The 16,897-nt window shown below is 42.4% G+C and overlaps 4 protein-coding genes and 1 long non-coding RNA gene across 7 annotated transcripts in view; 4 read left to right on the top strand and 1 right to left on the bottom strand.

Moving 5' to 3' along the window:
- Window positions 1-1,296: 1,296 nt before the first annotated feature.
- LOC134181263 (uncharacterized) lies at window positions 1,297-2,002 on the top strand. The gene is made up of 3 exons (XR_009970112.1): window positions 1,297-1,704; window positions 1,776-1,832; window positions 1,893-2,002. It is a non-coding gene; the product is annotated as an uncharacterized LOC134181263 (long non-coding RNA).
- Window positions 2,003-3,551: 1,549 nt separating this feature from the next.
- LOC134181290 (uncharacterized) lies at window positions 3,552-5,777 on the top strand. Its single transcript, XM_062648537.1, has 6 exons — window positions 3,552-3,767; window positions 4,297-4,656; window positions 4,712-4,789; window positions 4,862-4,933; window positions 5,216-5,317; window positions 5,375-5,777. Exons 1-6 carry the CDS (start codon window positions 3,731-3,733, stop codon window positions 5,458-5,460), a joined length of 735 nt encoding a protein of 244 aa, XP_062504521.1. The 5' UTR covers window positions 3,552-3,730; the 3' UTR covers window positions 5,461-5,777.
- A 630-nt stretch (window positions 5,778-6,407) lies between these two features.
- LOC134181416 (uncharacterized) lies at window positions 6,408-11,416 on the top strand. 2 transcript variants are annotated; one of them, XM_062648695.1, is made up of 7 exons: window positions 6,408-6,549; window positions 7,421-7,723; window positions 8,489-8,668; window positions 10,132-10,290; window positions 10,354-10,425; window positions 11,144-11,193; window positions 11,253-11,416. In XM_062648695.1, the coding sequence occupies exons 1-6, from the start codon at window positions 6,489-6,491 to the stop codon at window positions 11,185-11,187; spliced, it is 819 nt and encodes a 272-aa protein (XP_062504679.1). In that variant the 5' UTR covers window positions 6,408-6,488; the 3' UTR covers window positions 11,188-11,193; window positions 11,253-11,416. The 2 variants fall into 2 exon arrangements, with proteins under 2 accessions (XP_062504679.1, XP_062504680.1); XM_062648696.1 differs by lacking the exon at window positions 6,408-6,549 and adding an exon at window positions 6,859-7,056.
- LOC134181415 (protein AATF-like) lies at window positions 7,660-16,383 on the bottom strand. Of its 2 annotated transcripts, XM_062648693.1 has the most exons (11): window positions 15,784-16,383; window positions 15,191-15,328; window positions 14,608-14,721; window positions 14,340-14,539; window positions 13,969-14,145; window positions 13,754-13,840; window positions 13,278-13,355; window positions 13,066-13,127; window positions 12,915-12,995; window positions 11,911-11,982; window positions 11,657-11,850 (listed from the first exon to the last, which is right to left on the bottom strand). In XM_062648693.1, the coding sequence occupies exons 1-11, from the start codon at window positions 16,364-16,366 to the stop codon at window positions 11,784-11,786; spliced, it is 1,659 nt and encodes a 552-aa protein (XP_062504677.1). In that variant the 5' UTR covers window positions 16,367-16,383; the 3' UTR covers window positions 11,657-11,783. The 2 variants fall into 2 exon arrangements, with proteins under 2 accessions (XP_062504678.1, XP_062504677.1); XM_062648694.1 differs by lacking the exons at window positions 11,657-11,850; window positions 11,911-11,982 and adding an exon at window positions 7,660-7,710.
- Window positions 16,384-16,387: 4 nt separating this feature from the next.
- Window positions 16,388-16,897, top strand: part of LOC134181417 (BET1 homolog) — a 1,114-nt gene continuing 604 nt past the window's right edge. The window contains exons 1-3 of the mRNA XM_062648697.1: window positions 16,388-16,480; window positions 16,546-16,646; window positions 16,742-16,798. Of these exons, the coding sequence (XP_062504681.1) occupies window positions 16,462-16,480; window positions 16,546-16,646; window positions 16,742-16,798 (177 nt within the window). The 5' untranslated portion in view covers window positions 16,388-16,461. The remainder of the gene's footprint in view (window positions 16,481-16,545; window positions 16,647-16,741; window positions 16,799-16,897) is intronic.

Genomic DNA, 16,897 nt, shown 5'->3' on the forward strand with positions numbered 1-16,897 from the left:
GATACTAATCGGCTCTTCTTAAGAACCAGCCAAGTACCTTACTGATAAGGAAGAGCAAGCTCTAGAACAGTTTGTGCTTGGATGTGCAGATGTGGGATATCCACAAACTGTTACACAGGTATTCAGACTATTACTACATAGAAGTCACCAAATTTTATGAAACCTTACGTCCTGTTTCATGTAATGCTTAGATACTGGCTCATGCTCAGGCCATGCTAGAGCAAAAAGGAATAATGAAAACACTGTCTAGAGGATGGTGGAAAGGCTACAAACAACGACACCCAAGAATTACGTGCAGGAAAAGCGAAAGTTTGTCGCAGGCAAGAATGCAGAGCTCCACACCAAAAGTCTTAAACAAGTACTTTGGCCATCTTCATGAAACACTGACAAAGAATGATCTTTTAAACAAGCCAGGTCAAATATTCAATTGTGATGGGTCAGGATTTTCCCTAAATCCTAAGCCAGGTTACATTGCTACACGAAAGGGCCAACCTCATACCTACTCTGTAACATCAGGCAGCAAAACACAAATAACTGTAATGGCTTGCATCTGTGCTGCTGGATATTCTATGCCACCAATGATCATTTTTGACAGAAAAGGATTAAATCCAGACTGGACAGAAGGAGAAGTCCCTGGGACTAGGTATGGCCTAAATGAGTCTGGTTGGATTGATAATGACTTGTTTGATGGGTGGTTTAATCAACTGTTTTTAAACTTTATTCCCGCTGCTCGTCCAATCCTTCTGCTATTAGATGGTCACTCTTCCCATTATAACCCTGCTGTAATCAAGCAAGCGGCAAGAAACAACATCATTATATTCTGCCTACCACCACCACCAAACACCACCCATCTAATGCAGCCACTAGACAGAGTGTGCTTTGGTGCAGTCAAGCAGTTCTGGAACGAAGAATGCCACAGTTACATGCAACAGCATCCAGGTAAAGTAATCACACGAGGGCACTCTGTCATGTATTTAGACTGGCTTGGATGAGAGAAATGACAATGAAAAACATCCTGGCAAGCTTCAAAACAACAGGAATTCAACCTTTTAATAAGCTTGCCATTGCTCTACCAGGTGAATGCAACACTACCTCAGACGAGAAACAATCAACAGAGAGAAAACCAGTTAGTTACCTTCCCTTCTCTGCTGAAAATCCAATGACAGACCAAGTAAATGTATCTAGTCACAGTCAAGTTGATCCACATACAACATCACATCCAATCATGGAGCTGAAAAGTCAAACACAGCAGACGAGGATTACAGACTCCTACACAGAAAGCGAGTTGGCATTATTCCAAACAAGATATGAAAATGGGTACGATCTGCTTCACGATGACCGATATAACAAGTGGGTTCAAGAAGCACAACCCGATAAGACAGTCATTGCTCAAGCTCGTCAAGCTACCACACCTTTGAAAGTACGGTTCCTTCCTGCAATACTAGAAGCTTCCAAGATCCGCCAAACTCCCAAAAGCAAAGTGCTGACAAGTGAAGAGAATCTAACAGAACTCCAAAAGAAGATACAGAAGAAAGAGAAAGAAACTAGAGAGAAGCAGCAAAGACGAGAAGAGAGAGAAGAAGAAAGCTAGAGAGAAAAAGGAGAAATCAGCAAAACAACAAACAATGCAAGAAGAAGCACTATCTACACCTGTGCCAACCACCAAACCAAAGCCACCAAAACCAAACCATCTGAGAAATCCTTGTAAAGTTTGTGATCTGATCAATTTGTCTGAATATATGTTTCAAAGTGCAATTCTCTTGTTCACTGTGCAGAATCTGTTCATCAGCAGTGTAAGAGCATGGCACATGGCAAACAAAGGAAAAAGAGAGGTAAGTCATTGCATTGTCAATAGTTACATTTCACTACGTAATCAATCTCAATTGAAATAGGAGGAAGACTAGACCCAGCACTGTCGATATGTGAGCTAGGCATATGCAACCATCCCAAATCAGAAGACTGGATCATTTGCTACAACTGCCACCATGCCTGGCACAGTGATTGTGCACAGCAAACTGCTGAACCTTTCTGCTGCATCCATTACAGTTCCAGCTAGTTATAAAACTAGTTATAAAAGTTTAGTTCTACTTGCTAAAATTTAAAGTAATTTCAACTTAATGCTAATTAGCACTAAACCAGACGTACTAATGAAAACGTTATCTCAATTCTTACTAACAGACTTATTTTAGATAGAACAACTAATTAATTAATTAAGGTTTGCATCATCTAGTCATTATTGCTAGATCTAGATATAGAATCTGTTAGAAATATAATTCAATACAAAACCTTTCCTAATCAGCCTCAGTCCAGTGTAACCGTAAGTGAAATACCCGATATAAGTAAGACGACTTAGATGAAAGCTTTCGAACCCAACGAAAGTGCAATAGCGCGTGACCGTGATAATGTCCGCACACTACTTGGATTTCTCACAGCTCTGTGACAACCACCAGCACGACAAAGCAAAGCAACTGAGCGAAAGCAAGCCATAAGATAACCCTTTCAATGCACATAACTAATGTCTCAATCCGTATTGTAGAAAAGCGATGAGAGCGACTGACCGAGATATGATCCCGGATGTCCAAGTATTTGTCCCTCAGAATTCACGTTCTGCGTAGCTACAACACGATGAACGTTGACTTCACCCGGTAGATATAGTAGCTAGAGGCGAGGACTATTACGTTAGCCAAGAAGAACGCCTCAAATCTTCGTCTGAAAGGGAGAAATCACTCGAGATCAGGTGACAGAGATTATGTCCTGTGAGTCATCCGTCTTCCTCGTTGCCTGCAAGAGTAGACGTTGACAAGACAAAACCAACAACTTGATAAATAGAAAGCCCTAGGATGAGCCTATCGATAGAGATGACTTACGTCTCAAACGGAGTTGTAGAAACGAGATGGCAGGCACTGACCGAGATATGATACTCTGTGACCGAGAATAGGTGCGATTGGTTTTCGAGTTCTAGAGCAGCGACGTTACGTCGATTGATGATGTAACCTGCTCTACCTAGTTGCTATCCAGTAAGACTATGATGCTAGCATAGCAGCTGAGTTACGCCACGGCTATTTTGTAGAGAACGAGTGACCGAGATTAGGAAATGACCGAGATTAGATCCGGTGTCCCAGTCCAAACTATCCGGGTCTAAAGTATCCTACCCGGATAGTCTAGACTATCCTCCGGAGACTATCCCCCGGATACTCTGTCCGGGGGATACTGTGTCCTGTGACACTCAATCTAGAACAATCTAGAACATTCTAGTTGTCGCATCTCAGTCGCATCTCAGACCCCACCTAAAATGTAATGACGTCACTTCCGCGACGACACAGCCGCGCATCTCATTTCAGACCGCCAGTCTCGTCTCGGGCCGTCGGAGTCACTCCGGGCGAAATCCGACGCGACCGTTCGTCTCGGAATCGCGATCTCGACCGGCCCGCCGCGTTTCGCGACGATCCGAGACCGGCGTCGTGTCGATCGGCGCGTTACGACATACATGTGGACAGACGGAAGTGGGCGTTTCGAGCGTTCGCGTATTATGTCACCATTACTCACTCTATAGTCACATTCATTCAGTGCGATTAGCCGGTACCAGTTGGATATAGCTACCTGTTGGGTATTGTGTGTGTGTTTCCGAATCAACCGTGTGAATCGTGTCTCTCTCGTGCACCTACGGCTGTACCCAAGCGCTTCTGACGGATCTCCTTAATATCGAACACAACACTGTTGTAAAGCAAAGATGTCAAAGTCACTTGGAGTAACTATCGTCCTCTTCGGTAACGATACCTTTCTACATTGTGTGTAGCTAGAGAGTCGTAGATTCATCTTTCCTTTCAGTAATGTCATACGACCAAATGCTTCCGTTTCAAAGTCGATATCTAGGCAATATAAAGAGCTGCATGAATGGCGTATCTAGAGTTGCTAGACGGTAGGGCATAGAACGTGAGTTAGCCTGATACATAGGGGAGTTTTCAAGAAGCGCAACAGTCTTGGCTGCCTAGCATGGCAGAATACCAGCAAATGCATTTACGTCATCTAGGGACATTTTTGTGAACAACTAGCTAGAGCAAGATGAGAGACAGCTAGTTGTAACAGATCCAATCTAGACTTCTGTTTGAGATAGCTAAAGTAGTTAGCAATTAATTGACTCGCATTTTTTTAACTCTAGAGAGGAAAAGGCCTAATTAAGAGAGCAATTAAGAGAGCACGTGCTCTCGATCATGCATGCAGTGCATGCATGCACAAGTGTGAGATACGTGTATTGTAACGTACTAATTAAATGTGCTTGTTGTCGGTTACTTGCAGTGTTGACGTTGCGTGCACAAAGTTGTGGAGCTGATCGACTAGATGCTGTCAAAGGAAAGAATCGACCGGTTGAGGGAACCCTCATTTTGCGATGTTGTCTAGCTGATGACCTTACAAAGAGAGGCATCGAGCACTATTGGACCCTTAACGGCTCAATGAGATGCAACAGTCGAGACACTCACCAACTGGACGACAGAATCAAGTGCATCAAGTTCGAGTTAGTTCCAAACTATGGTTACTGCAACGTGCTCGTCGTGAGTTCCTTGAGATACGAAGATGCCGGCCTCTACGATTGTCATGCAGACGGAAAGTCCGTTAACGTCACCATTAGCGTGCATAGCAAAGTCTCTCCACCAACAGGTAAGACAAGTCTAGCTACAACTAGCTTGGACAACGTAAACTGATTTTATTGCAGAGCAACCGATCACTAGCAAGCCAACAACGATACCATCTTTAGCAAATTCTACGAGTCTAGTTTCGCGAGATCTTTACGGTGAGAGTTTCTGCATGCTGTTAGATAACATATGCAGTGGAGGAGTTTGGGTTGTATTGGATGTCGTTATAGGAAGCTCTATTCCTGCCACGACAGCGAGTGTTTCTTCTGCAAGTGATAGATACACCACCATCCACACGAACGGTGAGACATTACAAAGACAACAAACGGCATTAATTAAATTTAATAAATTATACACACGCCATGCATCAGTAGAGTTTGGAGTTTGCCTGCTTGGCACAAGTGTACGTATAACCCGATACATGGCACATACCCAAACCACATTTGCTTGGATTTGTGCATGACATACATACTAAAACGTACTTGAGTTGCACATACTCAGCAATGCATTGTGTCCTAATTAATTCAGCTGCAGTTTCTAACTCTACTAGAAAAAGGTCTAATTGTATTGCATCTGTTTTGCAGGTGAGCAATCTAGAGAAATTAGCACTCAAAATGAGATTACTGCTACTCCGAATTCAAACATATCTACGCCTCCAGGTACTGTTGCAAACACTTCGTCGGCAGGTAACATGTTTACATGTGTTCTCTTGTGTTGAAACCGTGCTGAACTCTGTTTGCCAGGGTCATCTGTTTATCTGCTGACGTCATGCTTTGGTGTGGTGGTAGCTGTCGTCTTGGGTTGGTCTATTTTGAATCTACTGAATTAAGTTGTACAATAAGGCTACTCATGTATTGGACAGTGTATAGTAAGTAGACTCTTTGCTTTGAGTAGTAGTTGCGGTGTTGCGTTGGTTAGTAGTTGCTTCTTGTTCAATAGACTGTAGTAACCTACCCGCTAGGTCATGTTAACTAATACACAAGTTAGTTGGTGTTGTTTTTTAATTAATTAATTAAGAATGAATTTGTCTACCACGTGCTATTAACTTAATTCTAGACAGAGTTGAGATGATTAGCAATGAATTCATGTTTTGTGTTGTTGTTTGTTTACTAAAATGATATTGAAATGGTTGAGATTCTTTTGATGTCTAGGCATATTGTAGAAACGTGTGTGAAGTGTAGTTTTTGCACACACACACACACACACACACACACACACACACACACACACACACACACACACACACACACACACACACACACACACACACACACACACACACACACACACACACACACACACACACACAGACACCACAACTCCAAATATCCAAGCATCAAAAAATTTAGTTGGTCTGCCCACTAGACATGTGTAAAAAATACTACTAAACATGTACGTAGAAAACTAGATACATACACGTAGTAGCGGCTTAGACGTTGAAAATGTAAAACATCGTAATTTGTCCTTTGTCACGGGTGCAGAACTTGTTTGTTTGACCCACCATTAAAAACTATACGTATATTGCTACAAGCTCCTCCTCCCAGCGTGCAAACGTCTGGCCACGCGAGACTAATTAACAGCGCGACACGATCGGTATTCAAGCCACCACATACCAACCGATTCTGTACGGAGGCGCATGAGCAGCAACTTAGTCGTCACGTGCCCATTGCATGGCGGTTATGTCAGGAACGCAATGTAATGTAACTATTTCACGCAGTGACGTATGCGCGAAATACAAACATGCACAGTACCTTTCGTCATCAAGAGAGACGAAGTCCCACAACACGTGGACGGATCAGCTAGACGACGTAACCGTCCCAAGTCCCACACAGTGACACGTGGCGCCGAGAACTTGTCATGCAGTCGTCTTTCGTGCTAACTAGCATGATCGTGCTGCAACTCTGTCTGCACCACAAAGGTTAGCACTTACGTTAGTTAGTTCGAAAGCGCGTGCAACGTCGCAACGCGTCTAAGCGACCGTTAAAGTTTCATGATGTGTCAGTGTCCTCTGAGATACTGTGAGTGTCGTACCCTCTAGATGTTTGGTTTATTTGCTGAAGCTACTCTAAACTGTCATGCGTTTGGCGTCTAGGGCAAGTCTTAGCTGATCTCACTGCGCTACTCTACCTAGCTGTAGTTGCGACTAAGCTTTGTGAGGCCTATAGAGCTACAGACTGCATGCAGGTATACCAGAGGCCATATAAATACTAGCTACAGTCCCCGTGGTCATCCTTTGGTCTCATGTATATTGACGTTGTTGGTATTGTTCTCGAGATTTGAAGCAGCAGTCAACTAGAACACAAAGCAGCACGTACAGCGTCACGTTTGGAGCAAAACTAACTGTATCTAGGCTTGACGAGAGTTGATCCATGTCTACAGAGACTGTAGGGTCTTACTAACAAAAGGTACATGACATGCTTACTAGGTAAAGAATGGTGTAAATAGGCATCTGAAAAGGTGATCTGAGTGCATGTCCAGTTTGTACACACGTAACATACCTAGATACTTTCTAAGGTAGCGGCGATGGGTGACATAGATATCACTTAGATAACATACATGAGTTGATGGAAGACGTGTCACATGTACATTGCATGCATACGTGGCGTGGCAGATCTCTAGAGTTGCTTCTATACTCTACGTGGTGTGTGTGTGTGTGTGTGTGTGTGTGTGTGTGTGTGTGTGTGTGTGTGTGTGTGTGTGTGTGTGTGTGTGTGTGTGTGTGTGTGTGCGCGCGCGCGCGCGTGCGGGTGCAACTTTATAATACACAATTATTTCTTTTGTATTTATAGTAACCTCTCTTTCTATTTACCTCTCATATGACACTCTCTTTAAAGGCCAGAACCTTCACATAACATGTGATCATAAAAATACAACAAAGCTGGCTGCACTCCTCAAAGATGACAAGCTCCTTGTCAAATGCAACGAACCATACAAACGCCTCTCAACAAGAATGAGATGCAAATATGATAAAAAGAATGAACGAACAACCATAGTACTTGGCAATGTGCAACTCAACGACACAGGTATATACAGCTGTCAGACAGAAGATAAAATTTCTGGTGGCAAGCAATTCACAGTGCTAGACAAGAATGGTAAGAACTTAAAACACAAAATGCTATATACTTAAACGTGTGTGTGTGTGTGTGTGTGTGTGTGTGTGTGTGTGTGTGTGTGTGTGTGTGTGTGTGTGTGTGTGTGTGTGTGTGTGTGTGTGTGTGTGTGTGTGTGTGTGTCAACTCAGGAGTATAAATGAGTACCTGGTCATTGACTGGGGTCCTAAGCAGCTATCAGCTGTGACGTGACATCAGCCACTGGGGTCCTGGTGAGACTTCGGGTGCTCACACCACAGTTGGCTTCACAAGTCGGTGCTCCTGCGAGTGCCTGGCCCGGCTCCAGGAGTTTGCTAGCGCAGGCCCAGAGTGCCCTGAGTAGCGCACAGAGCCCAGCTGAACAGCTGGGACGTGACCTCTGAAGCTCCTGACATTTAGGATTTTTTAGGTGTGTGTGTGTGTGTGTGTGTGTGTGTGTGTGTGTGTGTGTGTGTGTGTGTGTGTGTGTGTGTGTGTGTGTGTGTGTGTGTGTGTGTGTGTGTGTGTGTGTGTGTACACAAACTTTATGTATATATATATATATATATATATATATATATATATATATCAAAATCAAATGCAAATAATAATGTATATGGCAAAGTCATCCTCACTGCAATGGCCTATACGTGACACGTTCAAGAATGTCACTTTTATTTTACTACGAAATCAAAGCACGACAAGCTATAAATACACTACATACACTCCAGGTCATGTTGTCAATAATGTCAATAATGTCAATAATGTCAATAATGATTAACATTGCAGAGTTGCCTTCTACTAAGAACATGGCTACTTCGACACCCACGATATCCACTACTGCATCTCAAGCTGGCAATTCTACTGTTGGTGGCACAGTTTCCTCAGTTCAAAATTTATCAAATCTACTAGCCACTTCATCAGTAACACAACCCACAACTAGAGATAAACCATCTGTGTCTACAAAAGGTATTTAATTAATATACATAGACAAACAGACTGGACTGATGAACTGGGGATATTGCTGTTTTGCTTTACCATGTGTTCTCACATTGATGTACAAAATAAATGAATTGAGAAAGACAAGACAGACAGATTTTCTTTGTTTTGAATCAAACTGTAAAAGTGCTGTATCAACTCAAAATCTGACTAAGCAGTGCAACAATGAATTAGTGAATGTGACGTATGCTGAAGACAAACACAGGCAGACAGACAGACAGTTTCAAGAGACAACAACATAAACATAAATAGTTGTAGGTAGAACCAAGCCCTATTGGCTTGGGCAGTATTTAGTTGCTTGGCTTAGATGGTGTATAATACTTCAATGTTCGAAAATATGTATTGACAGACAGACAGACAGACAGACAGACAGACATACATACATACATACATACATTTTTTTACAAGGACCCTTAGGGCCCAGGTTAGATCCTGCAATCACTATTCTGTAATCTAACACTGCAATCTAACACTACCGTAGCAGAAGTCACTATCAGAAGTCACTATGATGTACTTCACTCTTGCTGTACTTGCTGTAGATACTTGCTGTAGACAGAACTGACACTCCGGAGAGAGAGGCAATTGTATGTTAGTTCCTTGCCCAAGGGAATTTATGTATGTGGCCCTCCCGCACTCAAACTCTGACCCAAAGGTCCCGGATGTTGCCACTCTTCAAATGCACACTCTAACCAATTGAGCCACATACATACATATATACATACAGACAGACAGACAGTCAGACAGACAGACAGACAGACTGATAATTCATTCTCATACAGGTTCTACTTGTACATATGCTAGGATTTTTTAAATACAAATCAGTCCTTGCAAACAACAAAGTCATTTACTAATGGACTTGACTTTGAATGTCAAAATCAAATAATCTATCTAAATCACCATGATTAGGTGACAGTTTTGAAAGTTTTCTAATGATAACTTTGGCATTGCATCTTTGCAGAATTGTAGAAAATCTTTTTCTCCAATACGACATGAACAGACAGACAGACAGAAAGACAGACAGACAGACAGACAGAAAGACAGACAGACAGACAGAGTTGCTTAGTTGTGTTGAATGTAGATTTCAATGTTGAGAATATATGTATTAGACAGACAGACAGACAGACAGACAGACAGACAGACAGACAGACAGATAAACAGACAGATAGACAGACACACAGACAGACAAAAATATATAAAAATTTGACAGACAGACAGACAGACAAACAGATTATTTTATTGTTACAGATTCTCTACTTGCACACATCCTAAACTTCTATAATGAACCAGTCCTTCACAGTGAAATACTTTAAAACATTAGTGGACTTGGCAAACAGATGGACAGACAGACAGACAGCCAAACAAATGAATAGACAAAACTACAGATTGTTGGCTGTGTGTACAAGTTGCCTCAATTAAGATGATCGATACTCCAGTAGATGAACCAGACAACAATAAAGCCATTACCATTGCCATTGTCATTGGCACATTCGTCATCATTTCTATCATTTGGGCTTGTGCGACAAGAAGATGTGCATGGGCATGGGCATGTGTGAAAAGAAACTGTGGAAACAAACTAACCATCAATACTCAGTGTAAGTTAATCAGACAATCATACCGGTATCTACATATTGTTGCTTACTAGTTTTCAAATTTAGACACTTTTAATGCCACAAACTGTGAAAACGTTACACAAGGACAAGAGAACACGCAAGTTATTCATCAAGACGGTATGAACAACCCTAAGCACCCACAGAACGATCCATGATCCAGTGTGTGTGTGTGTGTGTGTGTGTGTGTGTGTGTGTGTGTGTGTGTGTGTGTGTGTGTGTGTGTGGCATGTTTGAAAGAGGGGTGAAAGTCTTCTCACTAAACCGTCCAAGAGGGGTACCCACGGGACCTTGTATTTCCGGTAGTTCCCTGGCCAAGGGGAGAAAATACATGCTAACTTCAGCCTTGGCAAGCTGAGGATGGTGTGAGGCTAGGATGCGCTAGCCCAGCAAGCTGGTCATCTGACTGTGTATTTGCTACTACTCGCAGAATAGAGCGCGTTCCGCTCTTCTTGGCGAAAGCTTCTGCAATGCCAAAGCCCATAGTGGGTATGGCAGAATTCCAGGTTCCAGGTGTGCGACGTGTGGTGTGTGTGTGCGTGTGTGTGCGTGCATGTGTGTGTGTGTGCGTGCGTGCGTGCATGTGTGTGTGTGTGTGTGTGCGTGTGTGTGTGTGTGTGTGTGTGTGTGTATGTGTGTGTGTGTGTGTGTGTGTGTGTGTGTGTGTGTGTGTTTCCAGAGTCCGTTTCCACCATACTCACATTTCTTTACACAAAACATCCTTCTTGTACACCACTTCATTACCAAGCACTCTTTTGCAGTAGACCTTTCTGCCTCTCATCAACCACATATCATAGTATGCAATTAACTCAATCTGATCTCTATTGCAATGTTACAGTGAGGCATACAGACCCAAGGCAACAAGAATGCAGTGAAGTTTAGAATAAGGTCGGTCACATGGTTAGTACACAAACACTCTGCTAGCAACAAATGTTTCTATACAACAGGAAACTGTGTAGACATGAGGTTAGGTACTGGCAAGCAAAGAAAGACAAAGACTTTATTTCAAGATGTTATTAATATTAAAACTTTTTATAACAAAGTTTTCTGTCTGTTTAATCAACTAAACAGATGTGTAGATATCTAAGTTATTTGATTCTTGTTTTGTGGAGCTGGTAGACTGACATACAGTGAATGATGGATCTGCCAGTTGTATGTCATACAGACGCATTCACGTATATTCTTTCAATACATTAAGAAATAATGCAACAATTATACACACAAACACAAACACACACACACACACACACACACACACACACACACACCACACACACACACACACACACACACACACACACACACACACACAAGACTCAATGTGATTGATTACACACAGTGACATGTTGCAAAGACTTTCCATTCATATCTAACAATAATTCTTGATTTTACTGCTACAATCTGTTTTACTCTAAATCACAGCATCTGTGGATTCTGTAAATATCGCTGTATGACAGCACACTGTTTGACATACTTTGTCAAGTGATTTTCTTGGATGACGCCTGCACTGGCTGTCTTCCAAATAAAGAACTGAAGAGATCATTTCTGTGCCAATTTCATCAATAAGTTTCACACTTATCAATATTAAACTAAATGATTTGTAACCTTGATGAATCAGGCATTGAGCCTGTTTCAATTGGGGCCATGAAGCTCTGTAACTTCGGGTGGACATCGAAACTAAAACAGAAAGAATCGGGTTATGTTGCTATCAACAATGTGTTTCGCTACTTGCCAGAGCTTTGAAATGTCAGTACTGTACTACACACACACACACACACACACACACACACACACACACACACACACACACACACACACACACACACACACACACACACACACACACACACACACACACACACACACACAGTCACACATGCAGACAGTGACACACACACACACACACACACACACACACACACACACACACACGCACAGTCACACACACACACACACACACACACACACACACACACACACACACACACACACACACACACACACACACATGCACACACACACACACACACACAAACACACGCGCACACACACACACACACACACACACACACACATGCACGCGTGCACACACACACACACACACACACACACACACACACACACACACGCCTAAAAAATTCCTAAATGTCAGGAGCTGCCTCTCAAAGGTCACGCCCCCAGCTGTTAAGCTGGGCCCTGTGCGCAATTCAGGGAACTCTGGGCCTGCACTAGCAAACTCCTGGAGCCGGGCCAGGCGCTCACAGGAGCACCAACTTGTGAAGCCAACTGTGGTGTGAGCACCCGAAGTCTCACCAGGACCCCAGTGGCTGATGTCACATCACAGCCGATGGCCACTTAGGACCCCAGTCAATGATCAGGTACTCATTTATACTCCTGAGTTGAGAGAAGCAAATGTGTGTTAGTTTCTATTTTAAGGAAATTATGCCATAGCTTGCCATCACTGTGACTTGAACTTGCGCGCGCGCGCGTGCACACACACACACACACACACACACGAGTTCAATGCGTGTTGAGGCTTCTTTGTACGTTTAATGTTGAGGTTAGACATGCAAGCCTTGAGGCTCTCTTTCTTATCTGTTTCTTCTCACCGAATTCTCCGTCCTTTGCTTGCTTTTGTATCAACTTTTCTATGTGCTTTCGATCTCATTCGCTGGACTTCTAGCCATTGCCTTCAATGAGAAACAAAACTTTAGTCAAGAGAGTAGCCTCAGACATGCAAATGATGTGTGGGCAACTCACCGGTCTATAGCGAAGGGATCACTAGCACTAGTAGCATGTCGTTCTATGAGCTCCTTTAGTAGCTAATAATAATACAGATAATTGAAGTGTCATGATGGTGTTGAATGTGTGTGTGTCGCTGTGTGTGTGTGTGTGTGTGTGTGTGTGTGTGTGTGTGTGTGTGTGTGTGTGTGTGTGTGTGTGTGTGTGTGTGTGTGTGTGTGTGTGTGTACCTGATGATAGAAATCGTCATCGTCAAAGATTTCAGGGTCATAATCCCGAAGGTGAGCATCTCTATCCTCACCAATAACCTAAGAATCAGAAACACAAATCTAGTGTACACCCATAGCCTTGTTCCCAGCCAAAGTGTAAATTTCAACTCCTAGATGAGCTTCTCCTTCCACACCAAGAGAGAGAGAGAGAGAGAAGCTCATCCAGAGCTGAAATCTACACACCGGCTAGGAACACGGCTAGTGTACCCATACAATACAGTACAACTACTACCAATGACTGTCACATGTCTCTATTGCTACATTACCTTATTTTGGTAACAAAATTGCAATTAAATTTTAGTAGCACTACTTTTCTAGTCCAAAATAATTAACATGATTGATATCAATATAACACAGCATACATCTACACAACTGATCTATTGCCATTTATTGCTCCACGTCTATGATATTAGATGCTGTTGGAAAGATCTCCTTACCTCTTGATCCTCGTCTCTCCCCATAACACAGTAGGTTGACCTCTTAAGTTGTGTGCGTCTTATAAGGCGCTCACGATCATTTAGAATCTACAACAAAACCAGACAATAACAGAAAACATAGCAGCAGCTCAAACAAAAGGCAGACAGGCAAGTAAACAATCAGGAAGGCAAACAAAGAGATGGATACCCAAAGATATGTAAACAACACGACTTACCTGCTTAATGCGACTCATCATGCTCTGATTTCTTGATAAGAACGACTTGCTGCTGAATTTTCCTGTTGCCACTCGTAGCTTCTCATCCCATTTCGTTATCACAGAGTCTCGGTACTCATCAAATGACTTCTGTAGTTTAGCTACATGCTGGTCATATGACACTCCACGTGGAAGACTCTATGAAATCCCAGATATTGTATGAGACAGATACGTACGTCTTAATACATAATCAAGATCTATTATCTATTGTAGCTAGAAACTTTCTAAGCACAATAAATGTAGCAATGACTTTGAATATTATTATATAAAATAATTTAATTTATAAATATAAATAATTAATTAATCAAATATATTACTATAAATATTAATACCCATGATCGATGTCGTTTCCTGTTTTGCTCGTTCGATGTTTTGCTAATAAAGTTGCTGCTTTCTCTGTTCTCATCCTTTCCCACCTCATCATCAGTAGCATTTGACTCGTTGTCAGACACGTCGCCGTTGGCTTCTCCGACACCCGAATGACTTTCGTCCACGTCGCTTGCAATTTCTTCATCTGACTCTACTGAATCGCCTTCAATTGCATACACAGAAAGTTGATCAATTAGAGAAAGGATGACATACTGTGTATGAACATGTTACCTAGACGTTGTTGAGAATTTTTAGAATTTGCTGCTGTAATGTCTTTGTTCTGCTCCAAAAGAGTGTTTTGTAGTGAGAGTAATGAGTCTAGAAACTTCCGTAGTTTTGCTTGACCTGAAAACATCAATTGTGTGATGATGTGATTTCCACTATGTACTGAAAGATGCATCCCTCCAGTACAATAGTGTAATGTATTGAGAGATGCATCCCTCCAATACAATAGTCTAGTATACAACAGTCTAGTCTATTGTGAGATGCATGCCTCCAATACAATAGTCTAGTCTATTGTGAGATGCATCCCTCCAATACAATAGTCTAGTGTATTGTGAGATGCATCCCTCCAATACAATAGTCTAATGTATTGTGAGATGCATCCCTCCAATACAATAGTCTAGTGTATTGTGATGCATCCCTCCAATACAACAGTCTAGTCTATTGTGAGATGCATCCCTCCAATACAATAGCCTAAAGTATTGTGAGATGCATCCCTTCAATACAATAGTCTAAAGTATTGTGAGATGCATCCTTCCAAGTCATGTCATACATAACACTGACTATTACTAGTTGATTGACCAGATCTTACTTCTTTGCAACTGTTTCATCAACTCTGGGCCACCGTTCGATTGAAACTCGCTCCACATATCTTGTTGAGGAAAACGATTACAAATACCCAGCAGCTTCTGCAGCTTAATGCGAGACTCAAGAAAACAATCCCATAACTCTACAACAAAACATACAATCAAATGAGCATCAACTCCAGCAAGCTATCTTAATTTAAGAGACAAGCAAAGGATACCACAGTCTATCAGTTCACTGTCTATATGTCTGTTTGTCTGTCTGTCGCCTTACCTGCTTACCTGTCTGTCTGTCTGTCGCCTTACCTGCTTACCTGTCTGTCTGTCTGTCTGCCTTCATATATTTTATCTGTTTGTCTGTCTGTCTGTCTGCCTTCATATATCTGTCTGTCTGTCTGCCTTCATATATCTGTCTGTCTGTCTGTCTGCCTTCATATATTTATCTGTCTGTCTGTCTGTCAGTCTGTGTCTGTCTGTCTGTCTGTCTGTCGCCTTGCCTGCTCACCTGTCTATCTTTCTGTCTGTCTGTCTGTCTGCAGGTATGTATGTATGTACATTTGTCTGTCCGGTCGTTAATCTGTTCCATAAATGAGTTACGCACTGAGTTGAGCCTTGACAGCATGTCCCTTCTCAACCTCCTCCTTTAAATTCTGCTCAGAAAAATGCCTAACATTTTCAGTCTCATCAACCATCTCAGCTCCCTTCTCTTTCCGTTGATCATCGTCATCATCATCACCATCATTATCACCATCGTCATCATCTTCCTCACTGAACATCTCCGAATCCTCACTCTCCACGTCACTGTCACGTCCACCTGATTGATTCACATCACTCTCTGTAAATTCACTCAACAGTTTGTCACCACGTGCTTCAATATCTTCCTCCACTCCATCACCATCATCATCATCAAGCCGCCATTTTTCTCTCATTCTCCTCCTGCTTGTCACTCGTCCGGCGTATCGTCGATCTTCTTCCTCCTCTTGAAATGCCGCAGCTCTCCTGCCGATCTGTCCTGAAGAGAAGACGTCATTTCCTTTCTGATCGTCCAGTTTTCCTTCATACTCAACATCTTCTCTACACACGAGGGTTGCATTCAAGCCATCGCCATCTTCGTCAAACGATTTCGGTTCGGGATTAGTTAACGCTATGAGCTGCTCAGACAACGTCTTCCTTCGATGAGCCATTTAAGCTACATCCGGGAGGTTAGTCAAATACGGGACTTAAGTAACGCCACGTCATATGTTTTCCTGCCTTTGTGTCGACCAGTTGAGAAACGCGAATGAGACGGCCTCATCCAGGTAAAGTGTTCAGTGTGATGATTAAACGGAGAGAGTCGCTTATGGTGTTACATTGGCGTTTGAAGACTCTGTAGTAAGATCGAGTGCGCAGACGGAGGAGTTTCTCGAGGACGAAAATGAAAAGTTGGTACAAGAGATGACACACAAGGTTTCGGCTCTCAAGACGGTATGAATCGGAAAGCATTGCTTTTGAAATTTGGGCCTCGGAGTCCTGCGTGTAATACCTCGCGCAATTGCAATTCTCTATGTTTATACATGTAGCTGACTATTGATATTGGAGATGAAGTGAGAGGCCAGAATAGAATGCTGAAAGGAATGGTAAATGCAGTTGTAACAGTCAGTTGTACTCTGCAATCATTTAGTTGTAAGCTGTAAGCTGGGTGTGGGCGTGGTCACACAAAATAGTTGCACTGATTA

Source organism: Corticium candelabrum, chromosome 6 (assembly GCF_963422355.1).
Source record: "Corticium candelabrum chromosome 6, ooCorCand1.1, whole genome shotgun sequence".
Taxonomy (NCBI): Eukaryota; Metazoa; Porifera; class Homoscleromorpha; order Homosclerophorida; family Plakinidae; genus Corticium; species Corticium candelabrum.

Coding starts and splice junctions, on each gene's coding strand:
- LOC134181290 (XM_062648537.1), top strand. CDS start 3,731: ATGTCAAAGTCACTTGGAGTAACTATCGTCCTCTTCG. Junction 4,657..4,711: donor CAAAGTCTCTCCACCAACAG/GTAAGACAAGTC, acceptor ATTTTATTGCAG/AGCAACCGATCACTAGCAAG. Junction 4,790..4,861: donor AGTTTCGCGAGATCTTTACG/GTGAGAGTTTCT, acceptor ATGTCGTTATAG/GAAGCTCTATTCCTGCCACG.
- LOC134181416 (XM_062648695.1), top strand. CDS start 6,489: ATGCAGTCGTCTTTCGTGCTAACTAGCATGATCGTGCTGCAACTCTGT. Junction 6,550..7,420: donor ACTCTGTCTGCACCACAAAG/GTTAGCACTTAC, acceptor TTGTATTTATAG/TAACCTCTCTTTCTATTTAC. Junction 7,724..8,488: donor CACAGTGCTAGACAAGAATG/GTAAGAACTTAA, acceptor TTAACATTGCAG/AGTTGCCTTCTACTAAGAAC.
- LOC134181415 (XM_062648693.1), bottom strand. CDS start 16,366: ATGGCTCATCGAAGGAAGACGTTGTCTGAGCAGCTCATAGCGTTAACT. Junction 15,329..15,783: donor TGCTGTCAAGGCTCAACTCA/GTGCGTAACTCA, acceptor GTTTTGTTGTAG/AGTTATGGGATTGTTTTCTT. Junction 14,540..14,607: donor AAATTCTCAACAACGTCTAG/GTAACATGTTCA, acceptor ATGCAATTGAAG/GCGATTCAGTAGAGTCAGAT.